This window comes from Siniperca chuatsi, linkage group LG5 (assembly GCF_020085105.1).
Source record: "Siniperca chuatsi isolate FFG_IHB_CAS linkage group LG5, ASM2008510v1, whole genome shotgun sequence".
NCBI lineage: Eukaryota > Metazoa > Chordata > Actinopteri > Centrarchiformes > Sinipercidae > Siniperca > Siniperca chuatsi.
The window spans coordinates 30,962,191-30,985,891 of record NC_058046.1 but is presented as its reverse complement, the minus strand read 5'-3'; the positions used below and the strand labels follow the sequence as shown (position 1 = coordinate 30,985,891).

Sequence of the window (23,701 nt, the reverse complement as noted above, 5' to 3'; positions counted from 1 at the left end):
AAGTTGTAATAAACTGAAGTTATTCTTCAAAGTAGTATGTTTAAAGTCATATTTTCTGGGCTCCATCTTTAATGCCAAGCACTCATTGCTTTGATGTTAAAACTGCAGTCAGTGATTTTTGGACACTTTGTGGCAGCAGAGCAAGCTGAAAACATCTGACAGCTGAGTATATGTAGCATTGTATATGTAGGTTCAAACTGGAGTGACAAGAGATGCTGTATTTGCATGAGTGGGAAAAGGAGGAGGGCAGAATATCCTGTGTGGTTACAAGTATATGAGTGGGTGTGAACATGTCAACAAGACCTCCAAATTAAACAACAAAAAAAAAGTAATTTCTTCATGGCCTCTAGAACAACACATATAAGCGAATTCTGATCTGACACCTTCCAAAACCGTTGGATCCAAATCACTGTTGGTAAATAAATCTGTTTTATGATATGACAGCACTATGGTTAAGGTTTGGTTAGGTTGAGGCATAAAAACAACTTGGTTAGGGAAAGACCATGGTTTAGGCTAAAATTACTACTTCGTTATGGTTAGAGAATAGCCACCATCATGGATAAAAGAAACTAACATTGATTGTCGGTAGGAAACAGGAAGTGATCAGTGAACTCCCATGTTAAAGTCTGCCATTTTGTTATTTGGGAACATAGTGTTAGGTTGTAGAAAAGGTTTCAGTCGTAGTCATCTGGACACTGTTTTCAGAATCAAGACGTTTCGGCTCCCATCCAGAAGTCATTCTCAATTGTGAAAGAATTGGACGGGAACTGGAAATTTAAGCTACTCTGAGTTACATAAGCCCTGCCCTCAGGAGGGAATCTGCCTGAGTATCTGTTAATAGCTAGTTTCACCTGAAACTGACCTAATAGTTTCAAGAAGGCCCAGTAATCAGTAATCAGTCCTATTGTTCTCTGGCTGCATCTACTTCATCACTGTTAAGTGCCTGAGGTTAGGTTAATTGTGTTAGGCCAATATCAGTGTACACGATTAAAAAATTATGTGTGCAGCTAATGCTAGATCATTTACGTACAGACTCATCTTTCTGTTGGTGTTTTTAACTGTGAAAAAGACTCAGTGCACTTGCTATCTTTAAATATCAAAATAATATTTCCTCTCCTCCCCTCCCCTTCCCTGCTCAATATGTGACAGTAGGCAAACTCAATCTATTCCACAGGGTGATCCATGATCAGGGAGATGAGAACTGACAGAAAGAATTTCATGTTAAAGAACTGTGACTGAGGTTAACCTTGTAGCAGGATCACAGCACTGAAACTGGACTCAGCGTTGGCCAGGTTTCATTGGAAATTTAGCACAAATCTTGTCAATTTTCTGTTTTTTTCCCATCCAGTGGGTGCTGGCCTTTGAGATCTTCATCCCACTGGTCCTCTTCTTCATCCTCCTGGGTCTGAGGCTGAAGAAGCCAGCGATTCCTGTCAAGGAAGGTAGGTAGACATAGTACGACATTGACAGAGACAGCAGAGGGATGGGTCATATTAATAAAACCTACCGTATTCTTAAAGGAAAATTCCGGTTTATTGCAACTTGGGTCTCATTTTCATAGTTGTGACCCTCATTCCTATCAGTATTAATAACATTGTACTTTCTACTACTAAGTTGACCATTGACCTGTTGCTACACCTGTAAAGGTTTACTTTCTCACACTGCACATATGCTATTTACAGTGATAACGGTGGCAGATTTACCATCTAAAATTCTTAGTCATTTCTTAAAATTATTCTTTATTACACTAAATAATAATAAGTCATGGTTAATGTCATGAATACTATTTTATACATGTTTATAACATGTCTTTAAATAGCAGTTACATTCAATAACAGTGTGAATGTGACTGAAATTAAAGTGTAAGTCTGGCAATATTTATTTATTTCTTATTGTCAACAAATCCCATTTGCAAAGCCAAATCAACAATGAATGTATCCTACTAACAAGTGTTGTGTCAAAGCCTAATAGATCTTATTTCTCTGTGCCATAGAGCGCCGTTGTTGTCCAAAAACACATAAATGAGCCACACTGTTGCACTGGGAGACATGTTCCTTCATTTCCATGAACACACACACACTGTGGTTTATTTTGACTGAATCCCACATTCGCTATTTGAGTCATATTTTTACTGTAACTCACGTTGTAAATGTTCATATCATGTCTTCAGTAAGATTTCTGGGTATAAATGGAATCTTAGCAAAAGTGAGATATTTGCTGTCAACAAGCCTGATAGAGAATACCCACTATCCAATTTACCATTTAAAACTGCTAGCTCTGGTTATGTTTATCTTGGTGTATATGTGGAAGATACGCTAGGCAATGTTTAGAGGAAAAAATTAGACTTTGAGCGATGGTCCCTCCTTAATTTGTCTGTTACTGCTGCTAGAATTAAGTCCATTAAAATGAGCGTTTTTCCACATTTTTCTTATTTATTTCAATGTATACCAATCTTTCTTCCTTCCTTTCTTCTGTAAATAGTCTCATTCTTGAATTTATTTGGAATAAAAAAACTCCCAGGTTATGGCAACAGCTTTTACAGAGGCCTAATATATTAGGTGGAATGGCACTGCCGAATATTTTTGTTTTATTACTGGGCAGCAGATATTAGAAACCTGAACTACTGGCTCCAGTATGAGAACCTTGATGTTCCTCCAACCTGGTTGACTACTGAGGCAAATTCCACCCATTCGGTAACATTGAAAGTCCTATTGCACTCATCTCTCCTTTCCTCAACCTCTATTTACACGAATAATGTAATTGTTGCATCCTGTCTTAAAATTTGGGTTAAATTTAGACGCCACTTTGACCTTCAGTCACTTTCTACTAGGGCACTGTTGGCAGCAAACCATATTTTCCCCCCATCCTTAGTGGACAGTGCCTTCTCTGCTTGGGCTAAGCTAGGAATAAAAACTGTGAAAGATTTATATGTAGATGCCGTTTTGCATCTTTTCAACAATTAGTTAATAAGTTTTCACTTCCTAAAGGGTACTTCTTTAGATATCTTCAAGTTCGCAGTTTTGTCCGTAGCTCATTTCCTGATTTCTCCGCCTGTAATGTCTAGAGTAACACTGGCAAAAGACTCAAATGCACGACTCAGAAACAAGAAGTAATCAAATTTCTGTTCTTTACCTGCCCATAAACTCTCTTTGTCCTGGAATTCTTTACTGTGGCAGACAGCCATGGCTGTCTCCCCCTCAGTGTGGCTTGCTCACCAGCAGACACCCAACTGAACTCTTTCCTCCTGGCTTTGCCTCCAGCATGCAGCAGACAGGTTGTCTGCTACCACCGCCGTGTAATCTGCTCGGAGCAGAAACACACAGCAGACCCGAAGTCTCCTGATTTACTGCAGCGCTGCGAAGGCCTGTTAGATCTCTGCAATAAAGTTTAGTGCCAACGGCTATTGCACAAAGCCTGCCAGCTAACTTTAAGAAGCACGAAGGAAGTTAACGCCAAGCTGTTAACTCTGACAGCACGAAGCAAGTTAACGCCAAGCTGTTAACTCTGACAACTCTGTTAACAAAGACGAGCGACCGGCTTCCTTCGATCTCTGAAAATGGACACTGCACAGCAGAAGACTATTCTTCAACAGAACCACCATTCTCCCTCGCCTGGCCCGTACACTACAACGGACCGCCGGTTAACCAAGCAGCATTGCCCAAAGCAATCTCTCTTTCCCTCCCGACAGACGGTAACTCTATGCTATGCCCTATAATAATATAGGGCATAGCATAGAGTAACAGTGTAATTGGCTAAGCACAGGACCGTTAAGTTAATGATGTACATGTACTGATGTGTTTTTCTGAGGATTTGTTGTTGTGACGTGTTTTTGCTTTGTTCATCTTTTAAATAAATGCTTGTCTATAATTATGCTGGCAATTGGTGGTAATTCTGGTTATAGTTATTAATTTAATTATTAATCTGAGTTCCAAATTGATAGTTTAGTGTATTTTATGAGACTCAATCAAATAATTTCTCTTCTTTAAGAAGAGTGGTGCCCCCAAGGACTTTATTCATTAGTTATTTATGATTATCAGAATCAGAATCAGAAATACTTTATTGATCCCCGTAGGGAAACTCTTTGTTACAGTAGCTCGTCTTTACGTCAGTGTACACAGGAGAAAGTACTAGAAAACGATATGATACACTATAAACACTATAAAACAGGTCAGAATTATTATTCTGATATCTGATAATTCTGATAGCCATAATTAATTGATTAATTAATTGATCATACCTAAAGGTTAAAGTTGGTGCCCTCCTTTAACCATTGTAAATCCCAACACATAAATCCAGACTCTGCAGCTCTGGAGGCAGAAATACCTACTGAAAGTGACACAAGGAGAGAGGAGAGAGATGAGAAGGCACAAAACTACGGGAGAGAGAAGATAAGTTAGTAACATGCATTAATGGGATAAGAATGCGTACAGATAGAGAGGGAGAGGAGGAGAAAGGTGCATCATGGGAAGTCTCCCGGCGGTCTAGGTCTATAGCAGCATAACTAAGGGATGGTTCAGGACTCACCTGAGCCAGACCTAACTATCAGCTTTATCGAAGAGGAAACTCTTTAACCTACTCTTAAATGTGGAGATGGTGTCTGCCTTCTGAACCCAAACTGGGATCTGATTCCACAGGAGAGGAGTTTGATAGCTGAAGGCTCTGGCTCCCATTCTACTTTTGGAGACTCTAGGAACCAGAAGTACACTCTGGGAGTGCAGTGTTCTAGTTGGGTAATAGGGTACTATAAGCTCTTATATAATACAGATCAGATCAGATCAGTAATACTTTATTGATCCCTGAGGGGGAACTCTTTCGTTACAGCTGCTCACTATCACGTCAATGCACACTTGAGAATAGAAGGAATAGAAGTACTAAGGAAATCAAAATATAATACACTATAATACAGGTAAGATAAATTAAGTACAAAGTGGATTTAAGTATAAAAGCTAAAATAAGTGGGTTTAGAGGTTGATAAGTATGTATGGTATAATACAATGTTATAATATAAGTAATAAGTAATAGTCAAATAATGAGTAGTGTCAAGTTAAGTGTAGCTTATTAAGATGATTATGAGATGATGGATATTGCACAGCAGTAATAGAAGTATGAATAAATATCAATAAATAGGGAATTTTAAACTGAAAACAGTATATTGCACAGGAGTATTAAACAGAGAATATTGCACAATTATTTCAAGAATTGCAGTGATGTTTAGTGACTGAAGGTCATATAGACTAACACTTAGAGGGAGGAGTTAAAGAGTTTGATGGCCACAGGCAGGAATGACTTCCTGTGGCACTCTGTGGTGCATTTTGGGGGGGATGAGTCTTTCGCTGAAGGTACTCCTTTGTTTGACCAGCACGTCATGGAGTGGGTGGGAGACACTGTCCAAGATGGCATGTTGTTTGGCCAGCATCCTTCTCTCTGACACCACCGACAGAGAGTCCAGCTCCACCCCCACAATGTCACTGGCCTTACGGATCAGTTTGTTGAGCCTGTTAGCGTCCGCTACCCTCAACCTGCTGCCCCAGCATGCAAAAGCATACAGGATAGCACTGGCCACCACAGACTCATAAAACATCCTCAACATTGTCCGACAGATGTTGCAGGACCTCAGCCTCCTCAGAAAATAGAGGCGGCTCTGGCCCTTCCTGTAATGTGCTTGAGTGTTCTTAACCCAGTCCAGTTTATTGTCCATGTGTACTCCCAGATACTTTTCTACATCTCCTCTACAATCCTCTACAATATCCACACTGACCCCCCTGGATGGAAACTGGGGTCACTGGTGCCTTGGCCCTTCGTAGATCTACAACCAGCTCCTTAGACTTTGTCGCATTGAGCTGCAGATGGTTCTGCTCACACCATGAGCCAAAATTATCCACCACAGGCCTGTACTCAGTCTCGTCACCACAGCTGATACTTCCCACCACAGCAGAGTCATCAGAAAACTTCTGAAGGTGGCAGGACTCCGTGTAGTAGCTGAAGTCTGTGGTGTAGATGGTGAAGCAGAATGGAGAGAGAACAGTCCCCTGAGGGGCCCCAGTGTTGCTGACCACACAGTCCGACACACAGTGCTGCAGACGCACATGCTGTGGTCTGCCAGTCAGGTAGTCCACAATCCAGGACACTAGGGGGCATTCACCTGCATCGCTGCCAGCTTCTCACCCAGCAGGGCTGGCCAGATGGTGTTAAAAGCAAGCTGGGGCTGGTAGGTGAACTGAAGGGGGTCCAGGATGGGTCTGACCCATCGGGTGTTGAGTCTAGAGTTGTGCTATGGCGGTTTGAATGCCGTTGCATGGCGATGCCGGGTTAGCAGAGGGGGGGATGTAAACAACTACAACAGTTCAATGTCTGGGCTACAGATACTCTGCTTAATAGTAACGTGACCAGGGTTACACCATCTGTTGTTGATCAGAACAGTAAGCCCGCCGCCTTTCCGCTTACCTCTCCCGGTGTGATCCCTGTTGGCCCAAACAGTCTAAAAGCTGTCGATGGAAACATTATGATCCAGGATATCCCGGTGTAGCCATGTCTCTAAGAAGCACATCAAACTACACTCACGGAACTCCGTCTGACTCAGCTAGCGCCGTTAGCTCATTCATTTTATTCACCAGTGATCTCACGTTGCCCATGACGAGAGAAGGCAGACACAGCTTAAATCTCTTGTTCTTAAGTCTCTTTTGTCTGGACCCCTCTCTCTTCCCTTGCCACTTCGTTCCACCTCTGCATCCTCGGTGTGTCCTCCTCCAGATCTCAGTGGGGACATTGGTTGTCCTGGGCGCCATGCCGCTCAGCTTCAGCGTGATCAGCTGTTCCCCCGGTGTAAAATTTAGGCACAAAAAAAACTTGGTTAGGTTTAGGGAAAGATTTTTATTAAAATTTTGGTTTGGGTTAAAGTAAGTACTTAGTTATGGTTAGGTGACCTTTGCCATCATGGTTACAATAATTATTATTGTGTTTTTAAGCAATCCATCCAGACTTTTTGCTTTATAACAACGTCACCTGACTTCCTCCTTTGTTCTAGTTATAATTACTACAGCCACTAGAGGACTTTGTTACTTGAACATAAACAAATTAAGTTTCCGGGGACTTGCTGAAATGATCTCAAAATCAAAGAGGAGAGGAGCACAGTTGTATGAATACATACTGTATGTGGAATAATCTAATCTGTAATTCACACCGTCACCTTTCTAAACAAATGGGCAACAAATCATTATATAATTATGTTGCTAAATATTGTCGTCCTTTTGATTGCATTATTTCTTTTAGAATTTTAAAAATAAACTTCTAACAGGCCTTCACTGCATTCTGTTTCTCTGCAGTGTCCTAAAATATGCTGAATTAAACAAGACATTTATTTGCTTCTTGTGACTTTAAATGTGCAGTCCCTAACTGTGTGTCTTGGTTTGTGGTTTTTGTGTGTTTGGATGATTTGTAGGCACAGAGTTCATTGGGCATCTTGTGTATTTGAATGAGTCTGTGAAAACAACTGTCTTAATTTAATGAATTGCTGTTCATTCCATGTAATTCTTGTTCCATACAGCGTGTTGTGTCTCTCATGTTTAACTTAATGATGGATTCTGTTGGGATTCAGGTAGGGCAGGTTTGGTTATTAGCAGAAATTTCAAAGATATTTATGAATATTAATAAAAGTATTTATGAATATTATTAATATAGATTAGTAATTACAGGGCACCACCCTGGGATCAGGGTCCAATAACCAAACATGAAAAACAGTCTAGAAGGTGGCTGTCCACCTAAAAATTTTGATATTTAAGGTACTATTTTACATTAAAAGGGGAGACAGTGAAGGGTGAAGCACGTACAAAGCCAAATAGTGGGCAGGCCCGCAAATCTCAAACAAAGGGACAGAGCTAAAATGGGAGGACAAGCTCTATTTGTCTTCAAGATAACGTGCACCTTAACTGGCTAAGCTACCACATTATCTGGGCAGTTTGAGATGTGTGTAAGTGTGTAAATGTACGTGCAAAGGTGTGTGGGTTAGTGGAGAGAGAAGAGAGAGGAAAGCACACAGAGTGAGGCCCAAGGAATCTCAAATGCCGTGGCAAAGCGTAATCGCTGTCCCATTATCACACAGTAATCTGGCAGCAGACTTTCATACAATGGTCGTGTTACTGGACCTTAGTCTGATAAAGCACAGTTTTTAGCTCCCACAGTGGCTAAAGCTAACAAAGTTAAAACGGCCCAACAGCGTGTTACCGATACAAAATGGAACGTGTTAACACAAAGAAAAACACACAGCAATTTGAACGCAGCAGTCCGTCACTTTCCAAAAAGCAAAGCACAATTCACAAAAATGAAACTTAGGTGAAATAACATACAGTTATAAAATCTATCTCTGCCCAGACACAAGCCTCTTATTTGAAATCGCTCTCGGCTAACGATTGATGCATAAGTTTATTTGGATTTGTCCGGCGGAGTTTCTCTCAGACTCGAACGCTGACGAAGCTGGGTTCAATGGCGAAACTGTTCCTTTTGGGGCAGCAAAGGAAAACAGCGGCCGACGTCGGACTCAGCAGCGATCTTGCTCTCTGTGTAGGGAACGGTCAATCCGTGTCTCTTCCTTGTTCTCTTCCTCCTTCCATGTTGAAAAAGAGTGATATACAGAGTATGTAAATAAGGGTCCTAAAAATATCTGGTGTACATTTTAACCACAAACTATCAAAATCAATGATATACTCCATATAATTATAATTATGCAGATGAGAGTCTGAGAGTCAGAGAGTTTAATTTCTCCTGAGAATTAATCAAGCGCTAAAACTACACACTGGCTTTATTTTGCTGCCTTATGTTCTCCTGTTCTGAATATTCTCCTTCATTTTAGAGGTTGTTAAAAACACAGTTTAAGGTGTTCCCATTTGTACTCACTCTTTTAATTAATAATTTGGTTCTCTATTGTACCAGAAAATTGTTCATGATTTTAAAATCATGATCCAAACCCAGATTTTTGGGGTGGTTAATGTACTCTAACAAACCCGTTCGGGAAATGTCTTTGTTCCTTAGAGATATAGGTGTGAGGTATATATAACTTTATGTAGTCAGGAAAGAGCCTTGCTGAGATTAAAAATCTCTTTTACAGGAGGTTCCTGGTTTTATGCTTGCAGCAGAGAGCTGCACACATTAAAGCAGTGTCTTACGTTAATGTTCCTTAAAGCTTTATTCAGACATGTCAGGACATTTACGGAAAGAGCCACAATGCTCTTGAAATATTAGGCAGAGAGAGAAAGAGGTGAGTTAAAAATGTTATGATGGCAAGGAAAAAGGAAAAAGAGTGTTCTCTCACAGGCTGCATCACTGAAGGATTTTAAAACCTATTTTGCTGTTAAAGCTTTAATTAATGATCGTCATGAGTGTGAGGGACGGTTGTCCCCGCTTCTCACAGTGAATACACCAGTAAATCAATTTCATCATTTAATGTTATTAAAGAGCGAATTTGGCTGTTTGATTTATACCATCCGACAGTGCACAAACATTGCATTCATGTCACAATGAAAAGCTATTCATTCAGTTACTAAAGAGAAAAGGCTAAATAATTGTCATTTAACATGTTTTCCATTTAACTATGACAATAAATGCCCACATAAAAAGGAAACACAACAATATGTATTGTATTTCTTTTCTTTTTTTGATAGGACTTATTTCTGAAATTAAACCCAAGTGCTTAGCATTTGTAATCAAACACATAATTAACAGTGCAGTGCAGATAAGGACGTTTATAAGTGTTTATTAACGTATTTGTCAACAATTAGAATTCCTGGGAGGCATAACTAGTATATTAACTGTTAATGAATGATTGATAACACAGTATAGTTTTATTTATTTATTTTATATAGTATATTTAATGACATAATTACACACATGAACAGAACCTTACGGTGTGTTATAAAGCATTTATAAATGATTCATATATATGTACAAATCATTCATAGGCATATTGTTTATACATGTCTTCAAAACTTAAGGAGTAAGGGAGAAGTATTAATAAATAAATACTTCTTATACTACATAAATATAACACCAATAAATATAACAAAAACATTCTTCATATTCTGTATTCCTATAAAACATGAAGATATACTTTATATCATTACAACTGTAATATAGTATTGCCAATAATTAATTACTCTATACACCTGTTACAGATACAGATGTATTTGTGCACCAGACATGATTCTTTGCCCTTTCCTCTATTTCTCAGAAAGGAATAGGTGGATAAGATGGATGATATGAGAGCGAGAGTGAGCTGTAGGACAATAGCATAGGATCCACACTCACAGACAAGCTTCAGCAGCACAGTAACCATGGAAACATTGGGCTATTAACAAGAGCTGAATTGTCTTTTTTTCCTGGTCGAGAGCTCTTCCAGCCAGCATTTATGGATAGATGAGGAAAAATATGGGCCATTTTGTTGCAAAATGATGAAAGGCCTGTATATTCAGCATTGACATGTGGAAGCCTCTCTGACCATTAGCTGCTGTGCTGCCTTTGCAGTGGATTGTCTGACATCTTTCTTCCTGTCCAACTCTAACACAGAATCTCTCCCTCTGCTTTTTCATTCTCATTGTCGTGTTTGGTCCTGTGGTTTTCTTTTTATGACAAACCCCCTACCTGTTGGTCCTCATCCTCTTTTTCTGCATATGTATCTATATTCCCTTGCCACCCTCCTGCCTACCTCTGCCATATCCTCTTCGTTTGTCTGTGGTTTTGTCTTTTCTCTTTTTGTCCATCCTACCCCCTGTTTTCCCTCCCTCATGTCCAGTCTTTTACAGTGCAGCCCCACTCACCTCGGCTGGCATCATTCCCATCATGCAGTCACTGTGCCCAGATGGACAAAGGGATGAGTTTGGTTTCCTGCAGTACAAGAACTCCACGTGAGTAGATTTTGTCAGCAATTACGTATCAGTCTCATAACTAGTGTTTTTTATAGCAGTTGTTTGTCTTGAGTGATTTGTTTCTTCTTCTTTTTTTTACATTAATTCTGTGAGAACACTAAGATTATACAAAAAAGTTGAACCATGTTCAACTTTTGCTGCAACGCAACTTGACGATATCCGGCAAGGCACTGCAATGGCCAATCAAATACACGCAAATGCACATTCCTGGTAGATTACACTGTAATGTGAACAGTGTATTTCTACTATATACCTCGTTGTAGCGAAAGATAAAATAATTGCCGCTATTGCAGAAGAAGAGGGCACAATGAGATTTTCTAATTACAAGAGCGCCAGTCGGACCTCAACTTGATAGAAATATGGCATTTCTGTTTGTTTCATGTATTAATTTGAGTATCCACACAGATCTGATGTTTTCATCTGCTGCTATTTTTTATCTCTTCTGTGGAGCTCAAGCTTCAGTGGATGTTTAAGTGACAAGCTTTATATACATAATGATTTATTTGTGTTGGGAATCTGGTAAGGCAGGTCTGGTTATTAGCAAATATCAAATATAATTATTAATATTAATAACATTATTAATATTAATACAATTATTATTAAGGAGTAATAATTACGGGGCACTACCCTGGGATCAGGGACCAATAACCAAACCTTGCATACAGTGTCAAAAAGGGGTTGTCCACTTAGAAATGCCAATATTTAATAACTAAATTAAATTACATAATACTGCCTGTTGCAACCAGCTGTTATTATGGTAAATGGACTCTACTTGTATCGCTTCTTTCTAGTCTTCCGACCACTCAAAGCGCTTCATACACTACATATCACATTCACACGCATTCATACACTGATGGCATGCTAACTGCTCATCAAAGTAACTCATCATTCACACACACTCACACAGCAAAGGCACAGCCCTCTGGAACAATTTGGGGTTCAGTGTCTTGCCCAAGGACACTTGGGGGCTGGGGGAAGCCGGGATCGAACCTTCCAACTGGTGGACGATCCGCTCTACCACTAAGCCACAGCCGCCACAACAGGCCCCAATTACAACACATACACAAATAACCACAGGCGACTGCTCTTTAAAAAAGGTACAATAGAGTTTATTTAACTTTAGCACCGATCAATAAAGTTGGCTTATTGGAAAAAGAGCGGGGCTCAGCGGCTATCCTTCTCTTTCGTGAAGAAAAGAGTTAAATCTGTGTCTTCCTTCTGCAAGTATGTGAGATCGCAAAGTATATAATGACCTCCTTCAGGATCCAAAAATGAGTTAAGCAAACACAAAAACAGTCTGTTTCTCATTCAACGAGTTAAGACCTTCACCTAGGTCAAGTTCAACGTTGATTATAGCCGATCACCTCCTGTAGCAACTTGCATCGCAGTGGAATGGCGAGGGACAAGCGCTGTGCTCTGAATCTTATAGTCTTGGTGACGTCATGGCCGCGTCACTGGAGTTTCCTGAGTTTCTGTGGGTCTCGTCCAGTAGGACACCAGGATTCAGATTCAAACTCAATTCTCACACTCATGTGAGATTTGCAAGACCTGATGTAGTTTTGGCGCTATTTCACTGTTCAGGCTTTTGTCTTTACATTTTTTATAATTTCTGTATAGTTTCCACTCAGGTTTTTTATTGCGCAAATGCATGAATACAGGTGATGGAAATGTACTTAGTGATGAAACACAACCTACATTCAGAACAATAAAAAACAAAAACAAATACCAGCTGCTTAATAAATTTAAATGGAAGTACTAGTTAAATCGATCAGTAACAAAATCTCAAACAACACAATATTTTAAAAGTTAAAAGACAGTTAAAAGTTCTCCCTAAAGTATTTTACTGTTGAAAAACCATCAAAAGCCACAGCCACAACTGGTGGGTGCATCTCCACCTGTCGAGGTGTGAGTGAAGGTGTATGAGGCTGTATTATCTGCTCACCGTAGCCATAATTGAGTTGAGTTAACTTTATTGCCATTAGAACAAATGTTAAGAACTTCCCTTGGTGAGCTCATATCATTCATGCACAATGAATGATACTTTTCACAATCCTGCTTATAACTTAAAAACCTTAGTAGCTAAAATTCTATTATCGTAAGAGACAAAAGAATCGGCTGAACGCATTAATGTAGATTTTATGTTAATAGTGTAAAAATATGAGAAATGGATTTAAATGGATTAGTTAGAATTTGAGGAGGGAAGACAAAAAAGGCATTTCTGTTTTCAGTTAATACTGCAGTCAGTCGGGCAGATGGTTGGCACTCCCGTCACTTTCAGGCTCACAGTGCCAAATGTTTAAGTCTGTTTGATTCCATAGTTACATGTCTATGACCACCCAAAGATTTCCTACGATTTGAACTTAAAATTATGTATGAAGAGTGAAAGTAAGAGCAAGTTGAAGATAATTTTTTAAGAAGATTTTACAGCTGCTCACCACTCTAACGATGATGTCACCCACTCTTGCACCGAACATTTCTTCCCATACACACAGTTTTAAAACAGGATTTTAACCGTCTTTTTAACGAACTCAAATACTGGAAAGTCTGTGTTCGTCTCAGGCCCTATTCCCACCTTGGGCTGTGTCTAAGACACAAAGTCTAAGACACAATTTCCACCAAAATAAACTTGCTTTGTGCTGCCTCATCTGAACAAACCTCCCACCTGTGCATTGTGCATTCTACGCTGGGCACCAAAATACCACACAGACAGCAAAGCAAATTTCAAGGTCAGGAAAAAAAAATCAGAGCGCTGCTTGCATCGTCCATTGCGCTGCCATGAAAATAGGGTCTATAATCCCTAAAATGTACTGTAATCTCCTATTGTCATCACACAAGTTTCTATTGTCCTCCAGCTTTAAACTGACATTATGACCCATTTTGTTACATTTAAATAAAGACACAGTATTGTGTGTTTGGCTGTATTAACACACAAAGAAAGCAGTGACCAATATAAGCAGCAGATGTTAGTAAATACAATTTTCTATTTTAACTAATTTCATCATTTACACTAAATTCTTTAAAGACGACAGTCTTTTTTATTGATGGTAAAACATGTCAAATTTCACACAACAAAACACAAGAGTAACTTAACAGCAGGCTGAACAACAGTGTTTCACTGTCTGTTTCACCTCTGACCAAACAGCATTGCTGATGGCTGTGGTCAAACGTACCCTGCAGTGCACCTGTACATCGCTTCAACCACTGGAGGTCACTAAAAACAAGATTTTCAGGAGGTGTTGTGTTAATCTTTAAATGATGTGACTGGTGTTATTCTATCTATTCATTGTTATCAACAATTTCCCTGAAAACGTGTGTGTGTGTATCCAAAGCCTTTATATATCTTATTCTTCCTTATGCTATAGAGCTCCACTGTTGTCCAAAAACTATTAAAGACATTGAGCCTTACTGTTGTATATGGGTGGCAAAATAATTCATTGTGATATTAATGGAAAGTGTTTGTTCCTCTTAGCTTGTCAAAATGGCAAAGCAGTGTAAACACAGAACCGTCTACCCAAGCATGAATAGTGACTTTGTGCTGCCCAATGCAAAGCAGCACAAAGAGTAAAACATTAGTTGTGAAATTGTTTGAGAACACAGTGCACTGGCCATGCTGAACATAAGCAAAGTACAAGGTATGTTGCCGGGGGGCACTAAAAACTGATGAACAAACTCTGTATGTGCCACTTCATAAGTTGTACTAGCTGCACATTTCAAGTACCACCACGCAATTATGGTAAATGGACTGTACTTGTATAGCGTCTTTTTAGTCTTCCGACCACTTCACACAAGCACTTCACACACTACATATCACATTCACCATTCATACACTGATGGCAGGTGCCAGCTGTTCATCAGTTCAAACAAACTAATCATTCACACACACTGAAGGCACAGCCCTCAGGAGTTCAGTTTCTTGTCCAAAGACTCTTTGACATGTGGGCTGGGGGGAGCAGGGATTGAACCGCCTAACTTCTGATTGGTGGAGGACCCCTCTGCAACCAAGCCACAGCCGCCCCAACTCTACATAAATTCCTCACCTGATCGATAATCAAATAGGCTCAGAGCTGCTGCTGGGCAGTGGAGGTAAAAACCTTGGTAACCCCTGGGAAATAATGATTGAAAAATGAAAAAATAAATAAAGGCTGTGAACGTGCAGATTGCAGAGGCAGAAGGACCTCCATGTTTTCACTGGATTATGTTCACTTGTGATTCCACCTGCTCATGCAAACTTGTTTGCAGAGGATCACACTCAGGCTGTCACAGACACGCCAGGCTCCATCTCACCACACACACACCGCACTCCCTCACCTGAATATTAATTCCCAGCACCTGTCACCCATCACACACCTGAACATAATCAGCCACTCTAGTCCTCCATAAATTCCAACTCCTCACCACAGTCTGTGTCCGGTCTCGTTGAAATGAAGGACAGCACTTTAACTCCTGCCTCATTACTTCACGGACTCACCCTCGACACGATATCCCGAGTGTGTCTCTCCTGCTCCATCTCCTGTGTGTCTCCAGTCTCCCTAGTGTGTCGCTCCTGTTGCCGGTCCCGTGTATATCCACTCATCTCCAGAATCCTTCTGCCATCTGTATCAGGGACGGTATCTTTATCACTATCCATTCATATCTCTTGTGTGTGAAATAAAACGTTCTCAGTATCCTCACCGTGTCTCCGGTTGATCTGTCCGTAATAGAAGACCGCACCACGCAACAGGATTGCAGCATGAGTGCCACGGATCCGTTCCAGGAGCTGGTGGATATCCTGCGCCGTGGCCTCATCGCTCCACCATCATCCACATCCACCTCCGCCGCTTCCGCTCCGGTAACACCAGCAGTTCCGCCCTTCTCTGGCTTGGCGGAGGATTGCAATGGATTCATTCTGCAATGTTCCCTGGTCCTGGAGATGCAATCTACCCTGTACCCCACTGAACGCTCCAAAGTAGCTTTTGTTATCTCCCAGCTACAGGGAAGAGCGTTACAGTGGGCAGAGTCCATCTGGTCTCAAAACGGCCCCGTCACCCAATCCCTGACAAGTTTCCTGGACCACTTCCGCGAGGTGTTCGGAAGACCAGCCGGAGACTCCTCAGCCGGAGAAAAATTATATCTAACTCAAGCAAGGTCAGCGGTTAGTCCAGGATTACGCCCTATAATTCCGAACCCTCGCGGCAGCCAGCGGATGGAACGAGCAGTCCCTTATTACCACCTTTCGTCAGGGATTGGAACCCAGGGTAAGATTGCATCTCGCTGCATACGAGGATACCATCAGGCTCGAACGGTTTATTCAGTTAGCCATTCGTGTGGCCACTCGTATGCAGACGTGTTTACTGGAACACCAGGACCAGCATCCACTCACACACAACCCCCGTCAGCCAGAGAGGCGCCGCTCTCCTGAGCCCGAACCCGAGCCCATGCAGTTAGACTCCAACCGACTAACCGTGGTGGAGCGGCAGAGACGGCTGACCCAGGGCTTGTGTTTGTACTGTGGACCTTCTGGACACAATCGGGCCACCTGCCCAGTGAGACCACCACGCTATTTGGTGAGTGCCATACTTCCAAGTATCCCTTGTAGTAAACCTCTGTCAACTGAAATAATCCTGGTGACTCCTAACCTGTCCCTTCCAGTACTCATCGACTCCGGGTCAGCCGGCAATTTCATCTCCGGCTCCCTCTGGCGCCAACTCTGCATCAAGACCTCATTCACACCCACCAGTTAACAGATTCACGCCATAACCGGGAAAACTATCAACCGCCGAGGCATTCAGAGGGCGATCGGTCCTGTAACCCTCCGGGTGGGTCTACTGCATGAGGAACAACAGCACTTGATGGTTCTGGAGGACTCGACTGTGGAGGTAATCTTAGGGCGGCCTTGGTTAGAACAACATGACCCCATCATATCCTGGGCTACAGGTGAAGTGTTGAAATGGGGTAATTCCTGTTTTCCTGACTGTTTCCCTTGCCGACCAAGACCCTGTTCGTCCAGCCTTCAGAGGCTTCCTGTGTGCACAACATCCATCGAAAGTCCCAGAGAGAAGCAGTCAGTGGAAATCCCGCCTTGCTATGTCGCCTACAAAGATGTATTCTGCCCTAGGAGAGCCTCCCAGTTACCCCCCCATCGGCCATGGGACTGCGCTATAGACCTCATACCGGGTGAACCAGTGCCTCATGGAAAGATCTATCCATTATCCATTCCAGAACAGAAAGCCATGAAGGAGTACATTGAGGAGGCCCTAGCACAAGGGTATATCAGACCATCCACTATTCCAGCAGCTTCCAGCTTCTTTTTCGTGGCCAAGAAGGACGGAGGCTTGCGGCCCTGTGTGGATTACAGAGCACTCAATCGGATCACAGTCAAGTTCCGGTATCCACTTCCCCTCGTCCCTGCTGCGCTGGAACAACTTCGCGGTGCCACTGTCTACACCAAGTTGGACCTCCGCAGCGCATACAATCTGATCAGGATACGTGAGGGGGACGAATGGAAAACAGCCTTCGTAACACCCACCGGTCATTACGAATACCTAGTGATGCCCTACGGTCTGGCCAACGCCCCCTCCATCTTCCAGGACTTCATTCATGAGGTGCTCCGGGAGTTCCTTCATAAATTTGTTATAGTATACATTGATGACATCCTGATTTACTCCCAGAGCATGGCAGACCATCGCCAGCACATTGCAGAGGTCCTAGAACATCTGAGAAGCTATCACCTCTTCCTCAAGGCTGAAAAATGTGAATTCCATCAGTCATCTGTGCAGTTCCTTGGTTATGTCATCAGTGGCAGTGGCATCCAGATGGACGAGGGGAAAGTGGAGGCCATCCGGAATTGGCCCACTCCAACCACAATAAAGGAACTGCAACGATTCCTGGGGTTTGCCAACTTCTACCGTCGCTTCATACAGAAGTTTAGCATGATAGTCCATCCCCTGACCAGCCTCCTTCACAATAAGCCCAAGTCTCTGTCCTGGCCACCAGCCACACAAGAAGCTTTCAACCTCCTCAAAAGAACCTTCACAAGTGCACCGCTCCTAACCCATCCAGATCCCGAGAAACCGTTTACAGTAGAGGTGGACGCCTCTACTACTGGGGTAGGAGCTGTGCTGTCACAACTTCAGGGAAACCCAGCCAAACTCCACCCATGTGCTTTCTTCTCCCGGAAACTCAGCCCGGCAGAGAGAAACTACGACATCGGTGACCGAGAATTGCTGGCAGTTGGCATTAGAGGAATGGAGGCATTGGTTGGAGGGCGCCCAACATCCCTTCACCGTGTTGACAGATCATAAAAACCTAGAGTATCTCAAGAAGGCCAAATGTCTCAACCCGCGCCAGGCAGGCTGGGCCCTGTTTTTTACCAGATTCCAATTCAACATCTCATATCGTCCCGGCTCCAAGAACTTTAAAGCAGATGCATTATCCCGCCTACACGCTCCTGAAATCTCCACAGAGGATCCAGAACCCATTCTTCCCCAACACGTGTTCATAAATCCCATTCAATGGTCTGAGAACTCAGTTCCCTCCTCCAATGCCTCAACCAACACTCTGCCGGGCTGTCCCCCCGGTCTTCAATATGTTCCAAGAACCCAGCGAAACCAACTCATCCACACTTCTCATACCTCTCTGGGCACTGGTCATCCTGGGGCCAATGAAACCCTCTCGCTGCTACGAGAACGCTTCTGGTGGCCAAGTATGGCTAGGGATGTGAGAAGGTACGTACAGGGTTGTACCGAATGTGCCATGTCTAAGTCTCCGCGTCATCTTCCCACAGGCAAATTATGTCCCCTTCCGACGCCCAACAGACCCTGGTCACACCTGGGAGTGGACTTCATCACAGATCTCCCTCCATCTAACAACAATACCTGTATACTTGTGGTCGTGGACCGGTTCTCGAAGTCCTGCCGTCTCATTCCACTCCGAGGACTACCCACGGCCACGGAAACCGCTGAATGTCTCTTTAATCATGTCTTTCGGTACTATGGGATCCCGGAGGACATAGTTTCCGATAGAGGTCCACAATTCATCTCCCGGATATGGAAAGCCTTCTTCTCACTCCTGGGTGTGACCGTCAGCCTCTCCTCTGGTTACCATCCCCAAAGCAATGGCCAGACGGAGAGGAAGATTCAGGAAATTGGGCGTTTTTTACGTACCTTCTGCCATGGCCATCAGGACTCTTGGAACCAGTTCCTGGGATGGGCCGAGTACGCTCAGAACTCGCTACGTCAACCAGCTACTGGACTCACTCCCTTCCAGTGCGTGCTCGGTTACCAGCCCCCTCTCTTCCCATGGTCCGGGGAGCCCTCGGAGGTTCCGACCGTGGACTACTGGTTCCGAGAGAGCGAGAGGGTCTGGGACGCAGCTCATCGTCAACTCAGGAGAGCACTCTGCAGGCGCAGGCTGACGGCCGACCGTAGGAGATCCACCGCTCCTAGGTACCTACCCGGCCAGAAGGTCTGGTTATCCACCCGCGACATCAGGATGCGCCTGCCCTGCAGAAAGCTAAGTCCCAGATTCATTGGTCCCTTTACCATAATTGAACAGATCAATCCTGTCACTTACAAGCTCCAGTTACCGGCACAATACAAGATTCACCCTACCTTCCATGTATCACTACTCAAACCGTTTTATCCTTCTGTTCCCCTCTCCGCAGAGCCTGGCGACACGACAGATCCCCCCTTACCGCTGATCCTAGAGGATGGAACCGTGAGATCTTGGACTCCCGACGACGTGGTGGCTTCCTGGAGTATCTGGTGGATTGGGAGGGGTACGGTCCTGAGGAGAGGTCATGGGTTCCCCGACAGGACATCCTCGATCCCTCTCTTCTGACGGAATTCCACTCTAACCATCCTGATCGACCTGTCCCCCGAGGAAGAGGAAGGCCGCCACGACGTCGGGGTCCCCGGTCCTCAGTAGCGGACCGTGAGGGGGGGGTACTGTCACAGACACGCCAGGCTCCATCTCACCACACACACACCGCACTCCCTCACCTGAATATTAATTCCCAGCACCTGTCACCCATCACACACCTGAACATAATCAGCCACTCTAGTCCTCCATAAATTCCAACTCCTCACCACAGTCTGTGTCCGGTCTCGTTGAAATGAAGGACAGCACTTTAACTCCTCATTACTTCACGGACTCACCCTCGACACGATATCCCGAGTGTGTCTCTCCTGCTCCATCTCCTGTGTGTCTCCAGTCTCCCTAGTGTGTCGCTCCTGTTCCCGGTCCCGTGTATATCCACTCATCTCCAGAATCCTTCTGCCATCTGTATCAGGGACGGTATCTTTATCACTATCCATTCATATCTCTTGTGTGTGAAATAAAACGTTCTCAGTATCCTCACCGTGTCTCCGGTTGATCTGTCCGTAACACAGGCCTCTGTGTTAAACATACAATACTGTATGTTTAACACACAGCTGGTACAGCATGGAAAGTTAAATTAATCATTTAAATCTAGACACACCACCAGGTTTTAAAGGTAACTGATCTTTTAGGCTTTTCTACAAACAGGTAAACTGTTCCAAAATATTTCAAATTTTACAGTGCGATTATTTGGAGTCTAGCTAACTAGCAACTCTTTAAACCCCATTCTTATGTATTTGTTTAGTAAGATGACTGTATTTATATAGTGCTTTTACCCCAAAGTACTTTACGATGCATCTCTCATTCACCCACACATTCACATATATATAAATGTATTAATTAGCCTATATTTATAGTTTGCACAACTGTAACAGCATGGAATCCATGCCAGCAGCTGCAGCACCAGTATACATCAGCTGCCTATTCACTACTCCTTGCATTTGAACATTTACACATGCAAGTAAACTTAAGAATATAGATAAGTATAAAATGATTAACTTAATTTTTGAAACATCACAAAATTCGATTTTAAAGTTTCAGGGGGTCCAAGGTGTTAATTAAGGCATCCAAAAAACCCTGTATTTTGCATACTAAACCAGTAGTAAAAGGCCAACACTAAGTGTACAGCCAATATTTCCAGTAATATCAGAATCATGCAGTCAGAATGTTAAAACTAAACAAACCTTGCTTGCTCATTTTGCAACACCACTGACAAGTAGTCAGCTTGAACTAACCACATGTTTAGGCATAGTAAACCAAAAAATAAATGTTCCAGCACACACCAGAATAATATTTTGTAATATTTATTTTTTGGTCTACTATGCCTAAACATGTGGTTAGTTCAAGCTAAGCTTATTTTGGTTTACTGTGTTTTACTCTGCACCAGCTGGCTTTTTAGTGTCCCCCCAGAAACTTATTTTGTGTTGTCACTCGTTTTGTATATGAGTTGCATTGTCTCTGTATTTTTATTTATTCATTATGATGATTTTTAGCCCTGCTAATAGCATGGCTCTACGGATGGCAATGTCAGTCTTTTGGTCGGCCCACCACTTTGGTCCAGACTGAAATATGTCAACAACTATCTGATGGATTGCCATTAAATATTATACAGACTTTTGTGATCCCCAGAGGTTAAATCTGGGGATCAAATAACCTTTCCTCTTGCGCCACCAGCAGCTTTACATTTTTGGCTTTTAGTGAAATATCTCAACAACTATTGGGTGGCTTGCCATGAAATTTGCTACACATATCCATGGTGCCCAGACAATGTAACTATAGCTGTGTTTCCACCCAAAGTACCCGGAACTTTTATTCCCAGGAACTACTTTTCAAGGAACTAAAAGGTTCCTGCAGCCCATTGTTGTCTGCATTTCCACAGCAGTCTAAAGCCCCTCGAAGATTAGGCATATTAGTCCGTTGACTGTCATTTTTGTCTGACTATACAACAACACTCCAGTCCAGTAGGTAGTAAAACCAAAGAAGAAGAAGAGGAAGAAGACGTTGACATCATATAAAGCGACAAACGGCAGCATTATTTGTGCGACACTGCAACAACTGTAAACAATGGAGATTCAAGATGTGCTGCTGTTGATCATGATTTACTACTTTGCAAATGGGGTTATTGAGTCAATGCTGGAGAAGAGTAATAGTAAAGCAACGCCAGAAATGCTAGACAAAAAATAAGAAAATAGATTTTACGAGCTATTGCGGCGATTATGCGAAATTGCTGAGACAGACTCACGCCATCTGGCACAAAGAACAGGAATTGTAAGCTGTTAATATATAAATGAAATCACAACTGTGATATAATGTTATTGTATACTACATCGACTTATTTTTGACACCTTTGTGTGTGTTTCAGATATGCGAGTGCTACAGAATGCGTCGTGTTTCGGCACCCGTTTGGGTATACAATAGAGCAACGGAGTGGTGGGAAACTGTGGTTCCAGCTTTCACCATCAGTTGCAGCCAGAACTGGGGAGACATGACACAAACTACTGCTATTGTGTACCCATTCAAAAAAGAATTACTGTTGCACTGTGGAAACTTGAGACCAACTCAGAGTACAGGAGCATCTCTCATTTATTTGGAGTCGGCATTACCACGGTGTCACTGTGTACACGATATCTGCTCCTCTGTTGAGAAGGTACACATGTCAGAAGTTATTAAGTTACCAAACAGTGACAAGTTAAAGGAAATGGCGACATATTTTGAGCAAAGATGGGGGTTGCCACAGCGTGTTGGTGCAATTGATGGATCACACATCCCCATTCTTGGACCAGAGGAATACCACACAGAGTATTTCAACCGCCAGGGCTGGCGTTCGATCATCCTGCAGGCTGTTGTGGATGGAAGGGGTCTCTTTTTGAATTTTTTTATCAGAGCGGCAAGGAACCTGCATGATGCCAGAGTGCTGCGCTTGTCAAGGTGGATATGGGTTTTCTACTCCCTGATGAAACAGCGAACATTTGTGGCCATGATGTGGGGTACTATATCCTTGGTGTAGCACCCTATCCTTTGAAAAGCTGGCTGATGAAACCTTTCACAGACAATGGACGACTGACACCCCAGCAACAGCAACAACTACAAAATAAGCAGAGCCAGGGTGGTGATTGAGAACACTTTGGGCAGACTGAAGGGCAGATGGAGGTACTTGCTAAAACAAAATGACTGCAACATACACAAGGTCAAATCCATGGTGCTAGCATGTTGTGTTCTGCATAACCTCTGTGAAATGAATGGTGATGAGTACAGAGAAGAATGGGGTGCCACACTTGTAAACCAGCCTGACGGGGCACAGTCATCCACTGTGGAGGCCAAGGGGCAAGACACATGTACAGGTCTAATGAGGTTTCTGAACACACTGTAGTAGAGTGTCAGATTACTGTTTAGAGAGCTTAAGATGTGTGAACTTATTTTACAAAAGCATTTTCAAACTTCAAAATTTGTGATTTGCATTCCTTATATGTCTATGTATTTTAACTACCATTTTTTTATCAATAAAAATGGTCACAGCTGCATAACTCTATTGTTTTAACTTGTTAAACACATCACCTGCAATTCAGCAGTTTACTGGTGTATAATGATGAAATTGACACCACTACTACTAGTGCGTTGTAAATATTAGAATATGGTAAGACAAGCATAAGCATTATGTGCCCTTTTGCATAGATAGTAATATACATGTATAGTATAGTTAAGTGTTGATAAATGTTTTATAACATCTGACCAAAGTGATCAAATTTTCAATTAAGGTGCAACCTTAGTACTAGGCACACTGTCTCGCTTACTGCTGAAATATTTAATATTTTGCCAACAGAAATCAGGTATTTAGCCTACCTGTTGACGTTGTGATTTAAAGTGTGTAGAGTTCTTATAATTGTTTCAGATTTACAAGAACAGCCACTATACACACATTTGGTTAAACAAGT

The 23,701-nt window shown here is 42.5% G+C and overlaps 1 protein-coding gene across 14 annotated transcripts in view; it reads left to right on the top strand.

Moving 5' to 3' along the window:
- Positions 1-23,701, top strand: part of abca2 (ATP-binding cassette, sub-family A (ABC1), member 2) — a 239,527-nt gene that overhangs the window by 32,862 nt on the left and 182,964 nt on the right. For 11 of the 14 annotated variants that reach the window (XR_006377943.1, XR_006377941.1, XR_006377942.1 and 8 more), the window contains exons 2-3: positions 1,349-1,442; positions 10,781-10,892. Coding sequence is in view for 10 of the 14 variants with exons in the window: in XM_044195602.1 (XP_044051537.1) it covers positions 1,349-1,442; positions 10,781-10,892 (206 nt within the window). In the remaining 4 variants the exon portion in view is untranslated. Of the gene's footprint in view, positions 1-1,348; positions 1,443-10,780; positions 10,893-23,701 lie in introns of those variants that run through there. The other 3 variants (XM_044195607.1, XM_044195606.1, XM_044195608.1) reach the window with 3 other exon arrangements.